At 38.9% G+C, this 21804-nt stretch overlaps 2 protein-coding genes across 3 annotated transcripts; one reads left to right on the plus strand and one right to left on the minus strand.

Annotated features, from left to right (window-relative positions):
- Positions 1–890: 890 nt before the first annotated feature.
- On the plus strand, positions 891–9649 carry trmt61b (tRNA methyltransferase 61B). Its single transcript, XM_062040482.1, has 7 exons — positions 891–1914; positions 3790–3892; positions 5963–6153; positions 6227–6318; positions 9108–9307; positions 9379–9453; positions 9538–9649. Exons 1-7 carry the CDS (start codon positions 1138–1140, stop codon positions 9615–9617), a joined length of 1518 nt encoding a protein of 505 aa, XP_061896466.1. The 5' UTR covers positions 891–1137; the 3' UTR covers positions 9618–9649.
- A 2548-nt stretch (positions 9650–12197) lies between these two features.
- On the minus strand, positions 12198–21405 carry spdya (speedy/RINGO cell cycle regulator family member A). 2 transcript variants are annotated; one of them, XM_062040483.1, is made up of 7 exons: positions 21253–21405; positions 15158–15451; positions 14995–15053; positions 14847–14932; positions 14381–14552; positions 13903–14227; positions 12198–12593 (listed from the first exon to the last, which is right to left on the minus strand). In XM_062040483.1, the coding sequence occupies exons 2-7, from the start codon at positions 15423–15425 to the stop codon at positions 12532–12534; spliced, it is 972 nt and encodes a 323-aa protein (XP_061896467.1). In that variant the 5' UTR covers positions 15426–15451; positions 21253–21405; the 3' UTR covers positions 12198–12531. The 2 variants fall into 2 exon arrangements, with proteins under 2 accessions (XP_061896467.1, XP_061896468.1); XM_062040484.1 differs by having other exon boundaries at positions 13896–14227.
- Between the last annotated feature and the right edge of the window lie 399 nt (positions 21406–21804).

Genomic DNA, 21804 nt, shown 5'->3' on the forward strand with positions numbered 1-21804 from the left:
GGCCGTGCCTCCCCTGCCTCTAGTGACGGCACGCCACTGATATATATATATATATATATATATATATATATATATATATATATATATATATATATATATATATATATATATATATATATATATATATATATATATATATATATATATATATATGTATATATGTATATATATATATATATATATACATATATATATATATACATATATACATATATATATATATACATATATATATATATATATATACATATATATATATATATATATATATATATATATATATATATATATATATATATATATATATATATATATATATATATATATATATATATATATATATATATATATATATATATATATATATATATATATATATATATATATATATATATATATATATATATATACACACACATATGTAAGTGTGTGTGCGTGTGTGTATATGTATAAGTATATACATATATATGCGCAGGACAAACCACCACACAATTTTTTTTACCAATAGGCTAATCTGCGGTATGGTATTTTATTAGCAACTTCCGGTTCCGGTGTTGGAATATATTCATTCGATTTATATGAAATATAAGATACAAATCTTACCGTTTTTTCAGATCTACTTAATTCTTTTTTATTTTATTTTTTTGCGTTTCAAAATAAAAGTCTAATGATGTAATTGTTTGTTTTTTGATTGTCTTTCGTGTAATTTCAAATCGTGTTTTCGGGCCTAAAATTCCTCATGACCGCAATAATTTGCCATGACTTGTCATGTACTTTTATTTTATTCATAAGTTTGATTTTGGTTTGATAAGCACTTCTTTTTATTGAAACTTAATTGTATTTGACGTTTACACACATGATGTCTACTCTTGCGCTCTCTGCTGGAAAGGGTGAATTACTACAGCTGTCGTCTTTTTATGACGTCATATCCATGCGTTTTCCAGCATGGTGACCTCTTCCGGGTGTAAACATACATCGTAATTTACAATTCTTTCCAGTCATCCACCGGGCTTATTTCCCATCCGATAAATGGTAATTCAGCACGGTATGTCGTTATATTCAATATAATTTACATTCAATGTATTTTTAATTTGTCTTTGGTCCATTATAATGACGTTGTAGTTAACTTTAACCATAATGGCCAGTGTAGGATTTGTCATGTTGTACAAACTAACGCGTATTGCCACAGCCATGCCAGGATATCACAAAAACAAGGGTATTTTCATGCGTATACATTCAAGTACAATGGACATACAACGTTTTTCAACAGGCTGTTTGAAATGCAACAATGATTCCAGATACACCTCTGATCCATCACTCTTAAATACCAAACTGGTATCCAAACTGTCGAGAAAGAGATCCCTCTCTCCACTTGAGAGAGTCAGTAGCCTGCTTCCCCAGGATGTACTGAGCCCTGAGGTGACGCAGCTGAGAGAACAGTGTCAGCCACTTGAAGAGGACGTATGCTTGCAAAAAGAACATACTGATATTTTGTCCACGCAAGGGCAAGGTACCGTATTGGACTCAAGAGATGAATCACTGTTTAAACAGCACGATTCAGATGCAAGCGATGCGTGGGATGTGCATGCACAGTTGGACACATCAAAGACACCATTAAGTGCAAAACAATGTATGTCACCTACACTCCCACGAGAGACCACACTTTCATACGGGGAGCAGTTAATGGCGGTGTATCATGGGAAAAGGCATGCGGAGTTCATGAAGATGTTCCAGCTTCAGACAGGAGCACGTCTGCACAGCAGCTGGGGGGTTATCCTGCATGAGGACATAGCTGGGCACCCAGCGGGCCATTTCCGGAAGACAAATCGAGGGGTTCCTATCTTCATACGACGTGCCAGTTTGGATGAGTATGTGCTGAGTATGAAGAGAGGTCCAGCTATCTGCTACCCAAAGGTATATGTAACAAAAAAAAAATGTTTTAACTTTATTTTGTTGATCATATTTGGTAATAGGGATGGACGATATGGCCTAAAATCAATCGATCTCTCTTTCTGTTTCTGTGTATTGAAATCAGCCTCCAGCGATTTAATATTTGGCATATATATTATTATAGAAACATTTCAATTTGGTTGCTGACGTATGTGGTAACATATTGTGTCATGTCCGGGTGTATTATTTTCTCAAAGGGACGGCGTAGCAAAGTTAGTAGAGTGGCTGTGCCAGCAATCGGAGTGTTGCTGGTTACTGGGGTTCAATCCCCACCTTCTACCTTCCTAGTCACGTCCGTTGTGTCCTTGGGCAAGACACTTCACCCTTTGCCTCTGATGGCTGCTGGTTAGCGCCTTGCATGGCAGCTCCCGCCATCAGTGTGTGAATGTGTGTGTGAATGGGTAAATGTGGAAATACTGTCAAAGCGCTTTGAGTACCTTGAAGGTAGAAAAGCGCTATACAAGTATAACCCATTTATCATTATCAAAACTATTATTAATATACTTGCCAATTTACTGCTAATAGCCATTTACTTTCAGTTGTAAGATCATTGACTGATTATATTTTTGATCACAACTATAATCCGACAAAAACATCAATAAATATTCCAATAATTTCCTTATTCCTTTGTGGCCTTGTGGTTAGAGAGTCCGCTCTGAGACTGGAAGGTCGTGAGTTCGAACCCCGGCCGAGTCATACCAAAGACTATAAAAATGGGACCCATTGCCTCCCTGCATAGCACTCAGCAAATGATTCGCGAGCACGGCCACTGCTGCTGCTCACTGCTCCCCTCACCTCCCAGGGGGTGAACATGGGGATGGGTCAAATGCAGAGGATAATTTCACCACACCTAGTGTGTGTGCGTGTGACTATCGTTGGGACTTTAACTTTATTACATACTGTATAATATTTTGAGCAAGAGTCAAGTAAATTGCCCAAATAACTAAAAGTTAAGCAAAAACTATTATTGCCTCTGATTTAAATCATTTGGTTTTTGCCCTAAATGTTCCTTTGTCCAGGAACTTATTTCCTGAGTTTGTCAACAAAAAACAACTTTGTGATAATAAAAAATATTGATCTAATCACTGTAGTATCGACCATGCAGATACTATTTCATATTTCATTTATTACCTATTGCGTGGTTTTTATATTTATGTTGTAGGTAATTTGTGCTTTTAACTATAGTGTGTGAGTGCTTCGTTTTTTTGTTGTTGTTCTATTTATTTATGAAACCCATTTTAGCTGCCCTCTTGGCCAGGTCAATCTTGCAAAATAGATTTTAATTTCAATTACTTTTTTACCTGGTTAATAAAGGAAAAAGAAAAAAAGTGTACCTGAGATCTGTCGATACTTTCATCGATCTGCCCACCTTTGTTTACATTCAAGAGACCTAGCTTAGTCATTAGCATGGCTTATTGTATCCTCCTTCCATCTGTAGTGTAGCTTGTTTAGTTATTCCTTGTCCTCCAGTGTACTTGTCCAGGGTGTACCCTGCCTTCCGCCCGATTGTAGCTGAGATAGGCTCCAGCGCCCCCTGCGACCCGAAGGGAATAAGCGGTAGAAAATGGATGGATGGATGTCCTCCAGTGTTAATGTACATCTAAAATTTGTATTTATTTGCTGCCGTTAGCTGCTAGCAAGAATGCGACAATGCGTTGAGAATGCGGTCGTTCACTTTTCGCTGTGAAGTGTGCATGAAACAACATGCATTATTTATCACGATTGTAATAAAAGCTCTATCGTCAGCCAAATGTGTTTGGTAATATCGCATATTGTTCAACCCTTAAATTGAGGTTCAAGCTGTTGACAGATATGGTGTAATCTGCTTCTACTACTCAGGATGCCAACACTATGCTGATGATGATGGACGTCACAGAGGGAGACTGTGTGCTGGAGTCGGGCACTGGTTCTGGGGCCATGTCTCTGTTTTTGTCTCGAGCAGGTCTACACCCACCATACTGTCATCATTAGCATGCTGAACAGATTTGTCAATTAGACCACCACCCAGAGCTTGTAATGTACTGCCAAATGAATTTATGTTAATACTTCAGCAGGTAGAAACTATTAAACGTAAATTATACCATTAATGCCAAAATATAAGAATTATCCATGAATTTCTGAGTGAACTTTTTTACTATAAAGTATTAAAAATAGTCAAGCATGTGATTATTTCTCGATTAAGATGTCAAATGAGCACTATTTACTTGCTGTCCTGAATATAAACATATCTTAGTTTTTAATATTGTCCTTGATTAGACATGTCCAAATCATGGGTTTGAATTGGGGGCTGGTATTTGCTCTTTTCAACTGATCGGTTAATGAGCTGCCGAGCCCACACCTGCTCAAATTTGAGAGCGAGCTGCAACAAACCGGTTGTCTATCCACAGTGTGAAGCCGCTTTCAAGTTACTAAGCTTTACCACCATGGCGGTAAAGAAACTGTTTCTTCCAAGTATATTACCACAGGAAGACTACAGGAAATTAATGGCAAAGCATGCTACACACCGAGCAGGGTGACACAAAAAGCTAACCGCTAAAGCTATGATTAGAGGGGTGATTGATCAATCCAGATGTTGACACTATCAATACATTTTATAGTATCAATATAGAAATGATACAAAAGTGATAATATCAATATTTTTTCTTGGTATTACAAAATAATTTTTGGCTGTTTTCGTTATTGCGTACAAACTCAGGGAGTAAGTCTCTGGATGCAGGAAGGCTTTGGGGTTGAAACCTAATTGATTTAAATGGGAGCCAATAGTAGTTTATGTTTAGTAATCGGCACTAGTTACTTTATTTTATTAAAAAATGTATGTAGCATTTGATGCCACCAATTTGGTTTGCCATCAGATTTACAAAAATAAAAACAAATAAAAATGGGTTAACTTTAGTTGCTTGCTATTAAACATGTTCAGTTCTTTAAACTATTGTCAAAGTATCAGATCAGGACTCTAATTTAGGCCAAACGCCAGTTCAAAGATTGTTTTAAACAATCGTACACAAATACAAAAGGTGCCATATGGAATAATGTGGCCAGAAATGGTACTGCAATCACGGCCAAACTTCTGTATTCACTCGCTCTCTTCCTGGCTGAGGTTGCCAGATACGCAGCCGAATCCAGCTTGATCGACTGGGCTACTTCAAGGAACTTCAAACTTCCACTGCCTCTTAGTAAGGGTTGAGGTGCTGGGACCATAATAGCTGAATAGACAAGCGTTTTGTCAATAACAAATCTCTAACCAACATATTTTACACAGAAATTAGGCTATTTTCAGGAATAAGTACATCATGCCTGTATACAATATCACAACAAATGGCAATCATATAGTTATTGTCAGTACTATCATAAAACAAAGACTAAAACAAACTACAACCAACGCTAGCAATGGTTATACTGGTGAAAATAAGTAGAGCATGCTTAGCAGCCTAATGTACGCCCAAAACTAAAGAGGAGACATTTACCAAGGTATGCCTATAGGCTACACGAATGAGGGATTCTTCTATCATGTGATTTTGGCTGCCTCCATACATTTCACGTCTCGTTTTGTTCCTGGCTTTGTCATGAATAAGTTGAGAATCGTAACAACACATTTTAGATTTACTAAGGTCTGACATGTTTGGTAACTTTACCAGTGGCAGTAGCCAGACGAAGAGGGCGGTGCGTAACTGGCAACCTGGATGTGACACACTCACATACTTTCTAATTGGTCAAACGGTGGAGGGCTGGACATCGAAATGAAAACAATAACAAGATTTCGGGGATGTAAATCAAATTTTTAAATGAGCATATCCCGTCTGAACTACTGTTATTGGTTATAAATGTATTCGAAAAGAACATGATTTATTAATGCCTTTTGACACATCAGTGGTTAAATTCGAGCCCTGTATATGGCTCCTTTAAATGTGTCAACACCATCACCATTCTCTTGCTGTACTTTACAGCGAGTAGACTTAGTGAAATGTTATCTGCAGGAAAACTAACTGACGCACTGTTAATGTGTTTCTCCCAGTGGGCTCCAGTGGCAGCGTGTTGAGCATTGACGTCCGAGAGGATCACCTCAAAAGAGCCATGCTCAACTATCAGCGTTGGCGGGCCTCGTGGAGAGCGCGGCGTGGGGAGGATTGGCCTGACAACGTTCAGTTCCATAACGCCGACCTATGCACGGCGATGTCACTTTTGGCCGGTCAGGCATTCAATGCGGTCAGTGATGTTAGATGTCGGTGTTAGATTTGGTGACAGCAGTTGTTGTACTGATTGGAAAAGTCTGTTGCAGGTTGCTCTTGATCTGTTAAACCCACACCTTGTTTTACCGACGGTGATTTCACATCTGCACCCTGGCGCTGTATGTGCTGTCTACCTTGCCAAGTGAGTGCCAGTTTTTCAGAATGGGGAATGACAAATTATCTTACCAGAAGTTTGAAAATGATTATAATTTAAGGAAATATTTCCAGATTTGACATGGCTTGGTCAAGACTATCTGCTACAGAACAATATTAGTTTATAGTCAATGACTATAGTTTATATTGATGTTTTTTCTTTAAAGAAGACACGCGGTAGAGAATGGATGGAATGATGGATAAACTGACGGCAATGTTGGAATAAAAAGCTACACTGGCAGAACAGCATCCTCACCTGGTTGAAAAAAGGCACGTTAGACCTTGCACTGCATCATGCAGAACGTATCACATTTTTTGTCGACTTATTAGTCCGATTTTATTCCGTAAAACCAGCATCCTCTACAGTAGACCATTGATTTTGTCCTATTTATTTTTTACAAGAGTGCTCTGCTGCTTTTAAGCAGTTTCTGCAAAAATCTAGTCAAAGATCTTCTTCATGACAGTACTCTAGTGTTCTTAAGGACCCACTGCAAAGATGTGAGTCTCTCAAGTTTTTTTTTTAACTGAACTTGCAGGCCACCAGTTGAATAGCCTATGGAACCTTGAGGAACACTACTAGTATAACTAAAGAAGATGAACAAATGACTACTGAATGCATCTAAATAAACAAACTACAGCAATGCCTTAGTTACATAAATCACATTATGAGAAAATGGGTACATATATGTTACAAGTTTGGACCCGTGTTCTATGTTTTCTAGCAAGGTTAAATGTCTATGCAAGGATTTGCCAATGCGTTTACTGGGGTTCAAGTTCCTGTATACGACAGGAGCACTCTAGTGTTATTAGGAATTTGCTGCAAAAATGTTTTGTAAAGAGTTTTGAACTAATCTCAGCGGGCCAGTGTGGTGTCATTCCTGGGCCGGATTTTCCCCCTGCGCTGCCAGTTTATTAGCACTGAACTACACAGTGTATGGTGATCTTAATATTGTATTCTTACATCTGTGTGCTTGTCTCAAAACTGAGGGTTCTCCTTCACCAGTCATGTTGTTCACTTCAAAGATATTTAGTGTGTTAAAACACATTGGGCCTGATTTACTCAAGGTTTGCATGTACTAAACCAGTGGTCCCCAACCTTTTTGTAGCTGCGGACCGGTCAACGCTTGAAAACTTGTCCCACGGACTGGGGGGGGGGGGGGGGGGGTATTATTATTGTTTTAATTTTTAATTTTTTTTCATAAAGAAATACAATCATGTGTGCTTACGGACTGGATCCCTGCAGACTGTATTGATCTATATTGATATATAATGTATATATTGTGTTTTTTATGTTGATTTAATTTTTTTTAAAAATTAAAAAATGTTATTTCTTGTGCGGCCCGGTACCAACCGGTGGTTGGGGACCACTGTACTAAACCACGTGCAAACTTTATAGCACACGCAAAACTAATCTACTAAACGTTTGCAAAGTGAATTGCATCTGTTAAGTTAGCAGAGTAAGGCGTTCAATTTTTTTTGTGTCTGTATTCATTAATATGCAAAATGCTTACAATACTGGGAGGAGAATATACAAATATAATTAGCACGTACAATGTCATTTATCAACACTTATCTAATCACCGTTTTGCATTTTATTTAGCATATGTGGGAAGGGCGTGGAAACTTGTAAACGGCGCGTGCAACAGCAAAGGCAGGCAACAAACATGACTGTAGACACACAGTTAAATCATGAAATGCAACCTTACCCTTGCAAAACGATGCATATTTATTCGGGAGAGTCTTATTACCAATTTCCTTGATCCAGCCACACACAAAGAAGTTGCAGACCTCCATGCTTTTCCAAGTTTTCATCCGTTTTGTCGTGTAGAATGGCCTTTGGAGCACACAATAGATTGATATGTTTGACAACTGCACTGACGAATAATACTTTATCACTCGACAAATCTTTTTTTTTTTTTGATAAAGTGTATGGATCTATTCCATTGCATATATTTTTTGTTCAAATCGGCTTTTTGCAGGAAGATATTGGCCCCATGTGTACTCAGATAGTACGCGTACTGCTTGCTGTACAACAGCCATCTTAGCTTAGTTGACCACCACTGGTTTTCACTTCCGGGAAAAATAAATTGTCGGAATACAAGCAATTCAATATCATTATTTTATCATTTTATAGCTGCTAGAGGACTTAGAAAGGCTGATTAAAACAATTTTAATTGATGCGTTTTGGTGTCCTTTATTTTTTAATGACGTTTGTGTTTTTAACATCTAAGATATATTATTAAAATATTTCTCATACGAAAAAAAATAATATTTTAAGTGTGCATTTTTTCACGTCTTAAGCGGAGTTAGTGCAGCCTCCTTCTAATGAGCGCACCTTTTGAACGGTAACAAAAAAAGTGGTTTCATTGTAGATACACTGCAGGACTGCTTTTAAAATGCCCATGCGAAGTTGTACATGTCTCCTGCTGGTGAAAACACAGCAAAACGACACAAGGGAAGCATGATAACATGGATCTGCTGAGAGTGTCTCTGTGGTGATGCCCCGTACAGCCCACAAAAAATTTGCATTTAAATAAGGCCGTCTGCACACTTAACAATTACACATTCACTACCGCCCGAATGCAGCTGAGATAGGCTCCAGCCACCCCCCGCGGCCCCGAAACGGACAAGCGGTAGAAAATGGATGGATGGATGGGGTGTTTGCAAATCACACGCAACACGCAGACTAATAGTATAAAATATTTTATAGCGCAAGGTATTTGTATCTTAGTAAATTGGGCCCATTGAGCGTTTATTTTCTTTCTTGTTGTTTTCAAGTATAACACAAGTCATTGACCTGCTGGAAGGGATTCGGTGCTCAGCGCTCCCTTTGCTGTGTGAACGCATTTTCGAGGTTCCATTTCGGGATTGGATAGTGGCACCAGCCTTCCATAAAGATGGGCAATACTGCTTGAGAAAGGCTGCTGTTTCTAAAAAAGACCAGAAAGAAGAGGACACTTCAGATCAGGCTGGACAAGGTGATGAAAGTGACAGCATTTAAATGTATGAGATGAAAAATATATCAAGTTGAACTTGTACCTGTATTTAGTGGCAGAAGAACATCCAGCCTTTGGGAGTATTCCCTACATTGCTCGACCTCACCCGGAGCAATTTAGTCACACAGGTCAGCTCATTTTCAATAAGTTGTTGACCTATTATTGTTTTTCTTACATTGTCTTACATCTATATGTTTGTCTTAAATTTTCAGCATTCCTGGTAAAACTAAGGAAGTTTGTTGCTGCTCAGCCGGAAGAGAAGATTTGTCATTTAATCCATAGTAATTTGTAATATGTATGAAATACATCTTTTTTTTTTAAAGGGCCAAGTGCTTTTGTATTTTAAATATTACAAAAACATTTGTTCATCATTAGACTGCAATTGGTCACTCACTGAACTATAATGGCATTTTGGGTTCAGACACTCCACAACTGACATTTTTAATTTAGTTAATCAGTTTCATCAATAGGGCATATGTAGTATGTTTTATTTTTGGGCATAATTCTCCTTGCATAGCATCACATACACCCACACACACACACACACACACACACACACACACACACACACACACACACACACACATATATATATATATTATTATATGTATATACATATACAGTATATGTATGTGTGTATATATATATATGTCTGTATATACACATATGTGTATATATAGATACATACACATGTATAAATGTGTATATATATATATACATACTGTAAATCAGGGGTCACCAACGCGGCGCCCGCGGGCACCAGGTCGCCCGTAAGGACCAGATGAGTGGCCCGCTGGCCTGTTCTAAAAATAGCTCAAATAGCAGCACTCTCGTCAGCTGATGCACGAGCGTGTAACTGTGGCTGCTTGGCAACCAGCCAAACCCCACTTAATAAAATTATATTTTATTTTAGAGCACATCCACATCCCTATTCACCTAGGCAACCCCAGGAAATGTATATAATTCGGCATTATCAGTTTACGTTCACGCGCAGGTATAACGCGGCGCGCTCCCGTCTCGTCTGCTGGTGCGCGAGCCCGGTAATTAGACAGCTGTGTCAAATAAAGGAGGACAAAAGACGCCAGCGCAGAGTGGAGAAAGGTTTGGTTCATTACAGATAACACAGAGTTGTGCCAAAAGTGTACTATAACCAAAAGTTGAACGGACAGCCGGTTATTTCTCTTTGTGGGTGTGGCGCACCTGTTGCGCTGGTGAGATGGGGGGGTGCATGTAGCGTGCTTTGTCTGGAGGCTAAATACACACGGTGTTTTGTGTAACTGTTGTTTGGTAAGGAAGTGTTGATATTCTTTGCTTAGTTTGATAAATGTTGGAGCAGTTTGCTTCATCAGGAGGGTGAAGTCGCTCAACTTTGAAAATGTTGGATTTAACTGTGTTGGATCATTGGCTGCTAGTGAGGGCATAGAAAAGGGGTATTTTTCTACCAGCAGACAGTGTTTAAGATTGAGTGTTTCACTGCTAAATTAATAATATATTTATATTGGATATGGATTTTAAATATGTATCTAAAATAGGTGGTTAATTGTTTAGGTATTTATGTATTTGCATATTGGGTTTTCTGCTCCATTTATCTATTGTGTTTCTGGTGTTAAATGTATTTTATATGTATCTTGGTGCATTTATGTTGAGACAATTTATTTAAAATCTGAATTAACTTAAAGGGAAAATATTAATCCATTTTCTTGCACTTGTTTAATTGTTAAGTGTTTGATAGCCTGATTAATAATGGTAAATTATGGGATTGATAATTGATTGATTCTTTTACAGCATGTTAATCTTGTGGTGTTTTGTCCTTAAAGGTTTTTCACCTACTAAAGAAGCTAAAGGCTACTAAAGACAGCTAATGAAAGCTGAAGAATCTAAAGTCTACTAACACTGCTAAAAAGACTAAAGAAGAAAAAAGAAGCTGTTTCTTCGTTGGAAAAACTTGCAAACTAAAGGAAAATAAAAGGAAAAAAGTAACTACGGTCTGGTCTTTTGAGTGAAATCCAGAAGCCACATTCAGCATTGGTACATCCCTTCAAGTGTGGGATAAGCACAGTGAAAAAAGCAAAACACTTGACAAGCACTTACCAGTGAGCTGCCTCTATTTTTTAAATGTTATTTATTTACTAGCAAGCTGGTCTCGCTTTGCTCGACATTTTTAATTCTAAGAGAGACAAAACTCAAAAAAAATTTAAAAATCCAAGAAAATATTTTAAAGACTTGGTCTTCACTAACTGACAAAGAAACAGATAACAGATTTGGTGTCCAGTTCAAAGTGTGACATGATTTATTTAAACATTTGAGAGTTGACTTTTGTATTTTACATGAGTTATTATTTGTACAAACATGGTGCAAAGTAATTCATGATTTGTTCAAAAATGTTAGTGGCTAGCTAGTTAAAATGGGATATTGTGATTTCACAAGACTGTCTTAAAAGTGATCATTTGAAAATGTTAAATTTGAAAAATGTGCACTTAGAGAAAATATAAAAATAAAGTGTTGCATATTGATATTTATCTGTTTCTATATACAGTATATTTATTGTGAGAAATCATTAAGATGATCAGTGTTTCCACAAAGATAAATATCATTAATTATCAATAATAACATAGAGTTAAAGGTAAATTGAGCAAATTGGCTATTTCTGGCAATTTATTTAAGTGTGTACCAGAGTTAAAGGTAAATTGAGCAAATTGGCTATTTCTGGCAATTTATTTAAGTGTGTATCAAACTGGTAGCCCTTCGCATTAATCAGTACCCAAGAAGTAGCTCTTGGTTTCGAAAAGGTTGGTGACCCCTGTTTTAACATATAAATATATGATGAAAACAAACATTAACCAAAGTACAGATTTTTTAGAAAGATAGTCTTTATTGCCAATTCAAGAGGCAGCAGTTAATAGTATAAGGTGCTGAAGGCAACAGTCCAAAACACCAACATCCAGTTATTTGACAGTAACTTCAGCATATGTGGCAAAACTTAAACTCCATTCAACATTATTAAATTAATAAATAATTTTCATAAATAAAAACCAAAAACAGTGTTTATAATGAACAAGCCTTTACAACTATAGTGTTCAACGTCCCATTAGCTCAGTTATATCCACTTAAGACTCTGTGGGGGTGTTGCTGTTAAAAAACCTTTTGCCCACTGAGTGGGAGATGGAAAAATTATGTTTGGAACACAGCTGGTGTGATAAGAAGTTCTACTTCTCTTTGATCCAGTCCATAGAAGAGTCAAAGGAGGAAGTGCTGGACAATTCATTGCCTACCAGAGAGGAGAAAAACAGAATAACACCATTGAGCCATTTATTGATTGATCTGTTTCATTTTGTTTTAGGCAAATAGTAAATTGCTCTTAAAGTAAGATTGTAGTCTTGATCCAAGTTTTTATTTAACTATACAGTTTTGCTGATGTATTCATACCCCTTATTGGGGGACGGTGTGACGCGGTGAGGAGAGCGGCCGTGCTAGCAACTTGAGGGTTTCTGGTTCGATCCCCGCTTCTGCCATCAAAGTCACTACTGTTGTGTCCATGGGCAAGACACTTCACCTTTGCTCCCAGTGCTACTCTCACTGGTGTATGAAAGTGAATGAATGTTTGGTGGTGGGCGGAGGCGCCAAATTGACAGCCACTCTTCCGTCAGTCTACCCCAGGACAGCTGTGGCTACATTTGTAGCTTAGCACCATCAATGTGTGAATGTGGAGTTAATGAATGATGGATTTCCACTTCTCTGTGAAGTGCTTTGAGTGTCTGGAAAAGCGCTAAATAAATCTAAACCATTATTATTATTATTATCTATTCGGCACAACTGTAATTTAAAGTCTATCTACTTTTTTGGTTTAAGTAGAGCAAGATTTAACTAAGTTGTACAGCTGGTATTAAACGTAATAGAGTGAACTGCTGGTAGTATTGAACAAGTCAAAGTCATATTCAAAACACAAATGCACATTTTTAAAAGATACTATACAATTACATACTCAACCGGAGCCAGCCCAGGCTAAATTGGGGCTCAATGCAGAATTTAATATGGAACACCCCCCAACAATTTTTTAACACATTATATACACTTAATTTAATTTAATGTATGTATTGTACTAACAAGTTAATGTAAAAAATATATTTTTGTGCAAATTACCAATTTTAACATTCCTAACTCGACTCTTGACTTTGATTCGAACCCGTATTACCAAGCTAAGCACTAACGCTGTGCGCCTCAGGAACTAGTGGGGAAATGTGCCATTATATTCTTATCAGTGACAAAACTACGTTTGCAGTAAAATTGCATATGAAGCGGCCTATCATTCCTTAATTGACATATTACAAGCGCTTCTTTAAGCAAAACGGGTCCAGCCACGGACCGTGGGGCCATCAGCACAGTGCATAATTTGCGTATAGGAAGGGATGGCCCTGAACTCAACAGCCACTATTCGGAACATCTTCACAACAAAATGAGGTTCAATACAAGAGCTGTTTCTCTGATTGTTTCAGAGCAGAAGGCGCTTTCTGTACTTTATAATTCATATTTCAACACATCTATTATAAGTGGATCTAGCAAAAGTACCAACCATGTACCGTGCAGCTGCAGGATAGAACACTGAGAATTGTTTTTGGTGTTGATTCTCTCCCTACATGGAGCAGCAGCCCTGGGTGGTGTTTTCTCCAAATTCAGCTGAGAGTTTAGTGGGAGTGTAGGAGGGTAACTCCTGAGGGTAGAAGAGAAGTTCAGCCGTTGATCAAATCCTTTCTTGGGGTCGCAATGGGCGCAGGGGACTGGAGAGGCTGCAGGCCCCCGTGGAAAATGTACTGTGTTTCTTTGGTCATAATGCCGCTGAGCACCGCTGTGGTGCTCTGAGCGCTCTCGCTTCCACACAAAGTGAGAGGGCATGATGGCCATCACCTGAAGGAAAAAAAGACATTAACAGAGACAAGGAATCAAAAGCGAAGCTTCTAAATTAAAAAAGTACAGTAACAGACTGAGCTTGTGGGTAAAAAAAAGATAACAACTACAATTATAACTTAAATCACTGTTCAGGCAAACATATTTGTGTACCTCTTCACAGCAGCGCCTACTGACTACTGCTCGGAACTCAATGCGAGCCCAGAGTTTGTCCCTCTGCTTGAGGAAAAGGGGAAACTTCTTTCTCCAGTTCTTTCCAAGCGCCCATGGAAAAATCTCATATTTACTCTCCTCTTCTTCTTCCTCCATGGTGTTGGCAAGATACCTACAATGCGAGAATATGAATTGGCTTTGCTGAGGAGTTAGTAAATAAATAATGTAAGCACTATACAATACAATTCTGGGATCATGTAAACAGTGAACACAACATAATCTTGAATAATTAAAAGGTGTATATTTGATAGTGGCATTGTCTTATTTTAATTGAATTATAGTAGATAATAAAAGCATGTATAATTTGTCCTAATAAGGTAACTAAATATTGGAATTATACCTCCAATGCAATTGTATACTGACTGTGCATGTGTACTCAAATAGTTTAAGCGTGTGGTGAACTTACAAGGCAATGAAAAAGTTAATCTTGCTGTATTCTACAATGGAGAAGTGGGATCTTTTGAAGTAGACAAAAACCATGGCGAGGAGATACTGGGGAAAAAAGATGAGTTGAATTATCAGCACCAATATTGTTCAGAGATGTTGATCTTTACCTTGTCTGTTATTTTACGGCAACAGTCCATCCACAAAAAGTCTTTAATTAGGTCATCATCTGAAACATGGTACAACATGATTAAATATGAGATTTAAATATTCCAGTCATTTTGAAGGTAAGACACTTTGCTCAAATGATGCAATTGAATAGCAATTTCTCACCAAAAAGTTTGAAGTATGATGTAATTTCCCGTCGCTGAATGACAATGGTTGGTGGTAGTGTAATTTGAGAATAGTACATATCATTCCAGCAGAAGCGCTTTTCCGGCGGACCTTGTTTTTCCTGGGTGCTGGTTCTTTTGCGCAGAAGTCCTTTCCTGCCAGGGATAGGGTTCTGTACAGAAGCTACCCCACAGGTGGTGGGAGTTTGACAACACTGAGCCGTTGGTTTCGTCATGCTCCTGCCTGGGTTCCGTGAAGTGAATGCCATTTGGAATTTCGACAAGGAAAGGAGATCTGTCAAATCATGTGAAATGAATAGTTTTAATTTTATTTACACCCAAAATAACAATTTGTTTGTAATGGTAATATTCTACTTCCAAAATAATAATATAAAAAACATTAACAGCAATTTTCAATATATTTTTTAAAGCAATACTGCAATATCAGGCAAAGAATTGTAAATTGTAATTTTCTACACATCTTGATAATATTTTGGGTGGGGGTTGGGATGAACAACGAATGCACCGTTATATACACTGAAGATTTTGCCTTGTTTGAGGGTAGCTGGTTGTGCTGGGGCATTGCGCGTCTGGATATGTGCCTTTGGGGCCTGGGTTTGTTGTGAGTAGTACATGTAAAACACATGAGGTGAAAATATTAACTCATGTGATAGGGAAAACAGGTAGGATTAAATAATTTGTTTCATTAACGTCGGAAGTCGGAGCTGGGAATGATGTCACAGCCGAGTTATGATGCCGGACACCGACATGGCCACATCCAGGAAAGCTATTCTTGCGCTTGCCTTATCGAAATATAAACAACTTCTGGACAAATATACACTCCTTCAGCAACCTTCAAACACGGTGGATAAAGAGGAAGCACAGATGCTATTGCTATGAAAACATTCAAATGTACACTGCAATAACAGTACCATGTACAAACGTCAAATAAAATATTGTATACGGCTGATTTAGTGCGATAAAAAACAATTGAAGTGCTAATACTGGATATTATAGGAGCTTTCATTATTGTTTACACCATTGGCGTTGTTAGGCCTATTTTAGGGGGGCTCAAGCCCCCCTAAAATGTTCTTAAGCCCCCCTAAATAATTTGGTGTTTAAAAAAACAAAACAAAAAACTTTTTTTTTTTTTTTACAAATACATGCCGACATATTCATTATAAAGTGGGCCGAATATGAGTTTAAATATAATCATTTAACCTGTCATTATTCACTCAGTTTCCCCTCACTTCATAGTGTAAGGTAGAGAACCCCTTTAGTGCGTCGGTATCCAATCCATTCCACTAGTTCATATAGAAAATGCCCACATCACTCAAAATCCAGTCCGCATTTTCTCTGCGACCTTGCTTGCGGTCTGACAGGTGTACGAAGCACATTAGCACACAGCAATGCAGAACAAGAACCTTGTGTCTGCAATTGTAAATAATTTAGTTTTTAAGTTTTGTGTTTCTTGTAGAATCTATATAAAGTAATATACATTTGCCTATTGTTAAAATAATGAAAACAACATCATTAAACATATTTGTTTTATTGTATTGTTACATTAATAGCTGTTGTATTATTATAGGATGGCTTGTTAAACATTTCATAGGATTTTAAGAGGGTGGAAAAACCAAGATATTTAATATAAAATGTAAAATGAATAAATACATAAAAAGAAAAAGAAAAAAAATGGTTAAAAGCCATCGTCCCGGGGAGCATTTAATTTCGTCCCGTGCATTTTTTTTACCGTCCCCGGGACGACGGGACTACTTTAATCTCAAGCCCTGGAAGTTACATTTTATTGTTTGCATTATTGTTTTAGCATTGCACTTTGAAGATGGTCCCTCAGCTCTTTGACAGCTTTGGCTCTTTTTCAGATCAGCAGACTACATCTTTCTTATTTACAGTATATATAAATGTTTCTCATTTCTATTCAGACTTCCATATATATTTAATTTCCTTAACGGCTTGCCATAATATATATATAAATATATTATATACAAGCCAAATTATCCCGATCCAGATATTACTTTAATTCAAGTAATTAAGTAATATTTCCAGGGCTTGAATTTACAACCATTTTAGTCACATATGTGCCCAAAATGTAATATGTGCAACTTCAAAATATTTGGGAACAAACAATTATTGTATTGTGAGCGAAAGTTGTGGCATTAGCCTCTATGTTGTGAATTAAAGGCCTACTGAAACCCACTACTACCGACCACGCAGTCTGATAGTTTATAGATCAATGATGAAATCTTAATATTGCAACACATGCCAATACGGCCGGGTTAACTTATAAAGTGCAATTTTAAATTTCCCGGGAAACTTCCGGCTGAAAACGTTTCGGTATGATGACGTTTGCGCGTGACGTCACGGGTTGAAGCAGATATTTTGGAATAGCACGGTGGCCAGCTTAAGTCGTCTGTTTTCACCACATAATTCCACAGTATTCTGGACATCTGTGTTGGTGAATCTTTTGCAATTTGTTCAATTAACAATGGAGACTGCAAAGAAGAAAGCTGTAGGTGGGATCGGTGTATAAGCGGCTGGCTACAGCAACACAACCAGGACTTTGAGTTGGATAGCAGACGCGCTACCGTGAGTACAGCTTTGGCTTCCAAACATTTGATTGCTTGCCCGTACGTGCGTGCATGTCACGTACGTAACTTTGGGGAAATATATGTTTCTTGCCGACTCTGATGGCGGCCGGGGTGTCGTCGAAAGCTACAACGCCGTCCGCCGCCGCGCCGCTGTCCTCACCTGTCTGGGTTGACTTCCTCCGTCTCCGGGCCGCCGACCGCAACGATCATCGTGGTGAAGTCCTTCGTCGCGCCATTGATCGCTGGAACGCAGGTGAGCACGGGTGTTGATGAGCAGATGAGGGCTGGTGTAGGTGGAGAGCTAATGTTTTTAGCATAGCTCTGTCGAGGTCCCGTAGCTAAGTTAGCTTCAATGGCATCGTTAGCAACAGCATTGCTAGGCTTCGCCAGGCGGCACAGCATTGACCGTGTGGTTACAGGTCCAGGGTTTGGTAGTATTGTTGATCTTCTGTCTATCCTTCCAGTCAGGGGCTTATTTCTTCTGTTTCTATATGCAGTTAAGCACGATGCTATCATGTTAGCTCCGTTACATTAGCTTCGCCGATGTATTGTCGTGGAGATAAAAGTCACTGTGAATGTCCATTTCGCGTTCTCGACTCTCATTTTCAAGAGGATATAGTATCCGAGGTGGTTTAAAATACAAATCCGTGATCCACAATAGAAAAAGGAGAGAGTGTGGAATCCAATGAGCCCTTGTACCTAAGTTACGGTCAAAGCGAAAAAAGATACGTCCTGCACTGCACTCTAATCCTTCACTCTCACTTTCCTCATCCACGAATCTTTCATCCTGGCTCAAATTAATGGGGTAATCATTGCTTTCTCGGTCAGAATCGCTCTCGCTGCTGGTGTAAACAATGTGCAAATGTGAGGAGCCCTTCAACATGTGACGTCACGCTACTTCCGGTACAGGCAAGGCTTTTTTATCAGCGACCAAAAGTTGCGAACTTTATCGTCGATGTTCTCTACTAAATTCTTTCAGCAAAAATATGGCAATATCTCGAAATGATCAAGTATGACACATAGAATGGATCTGCTATCCCCGTTTAAATAAGAAAATGTCATTTCAGTAGGCCTTTAAAAACATAGAGGCTAATGCCATGACTTTCATTGTGTTTCAGTGTATCTTGAAGGATCATGCAAGTAATTGTTTCTTGTTGATGCTGTAAACAAAATGTCACTGTGCAAACCCATGTTTGTTGTTGTACTGAACACAGATTGAAACTAAACCGATTGAAATAATAATAACAATGAATAATTTCAAAGTCTTTGTTAGCCGTTTGTGAAGTTTTGTGCTTGTGCGCTACGTTCGCTCGCATCCTGCATCTCCTGGGGGCTAAGCCCCCCCTGTCCTTAAGAGCTAGTGACGCCCCTGGTTTACACTTAGAGCAGTGGCGAGGACTCTCCCGACTTTTCAAGTAGGAAATCTGACCTAGGGGGGCATTCCAGTTGAAAATTCCAATTGCAAACTCCTCACGGTACAATTAAAACACACTATGAGATCCGCTTCTTCCTACTACCGTTCAAACATGTTAGATTGTGAATTTAATGACTTTCACACCGCTTCCTGTTAGGTGTCGCTATGCATCACCTGGTTCCTCATATCCAGTGCCATCTCTCAGGTGGTCTCATCCTAGACTTTGTTGTTTTTTGAGTATGTCATAGTCAGCTCCACATCATACATGTAGTACATAATATACATACATATCTCCATTGAACAGTCATGTGGTTAATGGCAATATTATTATTTCACAAAAAAGAAAAGAAAATTTGATTAAGACAATACAATTAAATTAAACATATCTCAAAAGGGTAATGGGAAGAAGTATAAACTTTTTGAATCCCCCACCCCTTTTTTACATACCGGTAGTTACTTTAACTAATATCCAGTTTCCTCTGAACCACATTTTATCAAATTCATCTGGATCCACATAACTCAATTTGCCCAGAACAATGTGTTTACAATTCTCAATATATCATCACAAGTAAGTCATATAAGTCATTCATACTCATATTCAAAATAATCCTAGACCTCACTATACCGAACCAAAATATTAGATTTGTACAATTTCTTAAAATGCTAAATGTTTGAACAGTGTTTGAGTTCATCACGCAGGCTGTTCCATATTGTCACCCCACAGACTGAGACACAAAAACTTTTCCTTCTGCTAAGTGCTAAAGCGTGTTTATATTTTGCCGTTCCTCTTAGGTTACACCCCACATCCCTTTTCTATGAATACACTTTGAATATTTGCAGGCAATTGATAATCTTCAGCTCTCACTGGATCGGTTCGCAGCTGAGTGTGAAGCGACTGGGATGAGAATCAGCACCTCCAAGTCAGAGTCCATGGTTCTCGCCCGGAAAAGGGTGGAGTGCCATCTCCGGGTTTCGGAGGAGACCCTGCCCCAAGTGGAGGAGTTCAAGTACCTCGGAGTCCTGTTCACGAGTGAGGGAAGAGTGGATCGTGAGATCGACAGGCGGATCGGTGCGGCGTCTTCAGTAATGCGGACGCTGTATCGATCCGTTGTGGTGAAGAAGGAGCTGAGCCGGAAGGCAAAGCTCTCAATTTACCGGTCGATCTACGTTCCCATCCTCACCTATGGTCATGAGCTTTGGGTTATGACCGAAAGGACAAGATCACGGGTACAAGCGGCCGAAATGAGTTTCCTCCGCCGGGTGGCGGGGCTCTCCCTTAGAGATAGGGTGAGAAGCTCTGACATCCGGGGGGAGCTCAAAGTAAAGCCGCTGCTGCACATCGAGAGGAGCCAGATGAGGTGGTTAGGGCATCTGGTCAGTATGCCACCCGAACGCCTCTCTAGGGAGGTGTTTAGGGCACGTCCGACCGGTAGGAGGCCACGTGGAAGACCCAGGACACGTTTGGAAGACTATGTCTCCCGGCTGGCCTGGGAACGCCTCGGGATCCCCCGGGAAGAGCTGGATGAAGTGGCTGGGGAGAGGGAAGTCTGGGCTTCCCTGCTTAGGCTGCTGCCCCCGCGACCCGACCTCGGATAAGCGGAAGAAGATGGATGGATGGATGATAACTGCTTGCTTTAAGCATGATAAGCCCTGTCAAATATTCTACTAAATCAGGAAACTGCATTTACATTTTACCAAACAAACCGAAATAGCAGAGTGATGGGAGAGTGGGAAGGGACTGGAGTAACAACCTGGGCAGCTGTGGTGAACTCCATGCCCAAAGGCTGGGCTAAATAACAATGGCGCCCACACTTATTATTGTTATCAATGTGACGGGTATACACACTTTTGCTTTCCAAATATGGCTGTATAAACTTTATACCTTTAAAATACGACATTCATTTGGGGGTATGGTAGGATAGAAAAAACAAGTGTTAATACTATTTCTGACATGCTACACAACAGTTTGTCGCCGTAGCTTGTCCGAACAGATCCTACAGAAGCTAGCGTTAGCTTGAAGCTAACCAAAAGTTACATGTATAGTTCTAACAATGTAAACATATAGAAGCTACGTACCCCAACAGGTAACTATTATTTCAGTTTGTTCAACACATCTTGACGGCGACGTCTTCGTTTGTCATTTCCCTCCTAAAAGTGTCCATTAGAAGCGGCGCGTGTGTGAGGACTACGCGCCATTCCGCCAGCAAGCACGAGCGCGTGGAGTGGTTGCCGTGGTAACCGTGCATCGCTCGTTCTAATGTTCCGCTTGCCTTCTACGAGACAAACATCTCCGACCAAACGGTGGAAAACCAAACTTACTAACGAGGTAAGCATTGTGGTAAATTGGAATGACAAAACTAATTTGATAGTTATACATATGTACAATCTAAATCTTTATTGATGCAATGCGCATGACCCATATGTTTTTTATTTTGTAAGGTTGAGGAAAATGCTTGTTAGTTTTTTTTACATTGTGCCAGTCAATTTTTCTACAACAGTGGTTCTTAAACTGTTATCACCAAGTATCACCTCAGAAAGCACTTGGCTCTCCAAGTACTTTACAAAGCAAAATAATATAACAAGAACACCATTGGCTAGCTTGTGTCACCATTAGTGGTTTAACAAAAC

The sequence above is a fragment of the Entelurus aequoreus genome, linkage group LG03 (assembly GCF_033978785.1).
Source record: "Entelurus aequoreus isolate RoL-2023_Sb linkage group LG03, RoL_Eaeq_v1.1, whole genome shotgun sequence".
NCBI classification, from domain to species: Eukaryota; Metazoa; Chordata; class Actinopteri; order Syngnathiformes; family Syngnathidae; genus Entelurus; species Entelurus aequoreus.

Excerpts from the sequence above, each read along its gene's own strand:
- trmt61b (XM_062040482.1), top strand. The coding sequence starts at position 1,138 with ATGGCCAGTGTAGGATTTGTCATGTTGTACAAACTAACGCGTATTGCC. Across the intron at positions 1,915-3,789 it reads CAGCTATCTGCTACCCAAAG|GATGCCAACACTATGCTGAT; the intron begins GTATATGTAACA and ends TCTACTACTCAG. Across the intron at positions 6,154-6,226 it reads CCGGTCAGGCATTCAATGCG|GTTGCTCTTGATCTGTTAAA; the intron begins GTCAGTGATGTT and ends AGTCTGTTGCAG.
- spdya (XM_062040483.1), bottom strand. The coding sequence starts at position 15,425 with ATGGCATTCACTTCACGGAACCCAGGCAGGAGCATGACGAAACCAACG. Across the intron at positions 15,054-15,157 it reads ATCATACTTCAAACTTTTTG|ATGATGACCTAATTAAAGAC; the intron begins GTGAGAAATTGC and ends ACCATGTTTCAG. Across the intron at positions 14,553-14,846 it reads ATTAACTTTTTCATTGCCTT|GTATCTTGCCAACACCATGG; the intron begins GTAAGTTCACCA and ends CTCGCATTGTAG.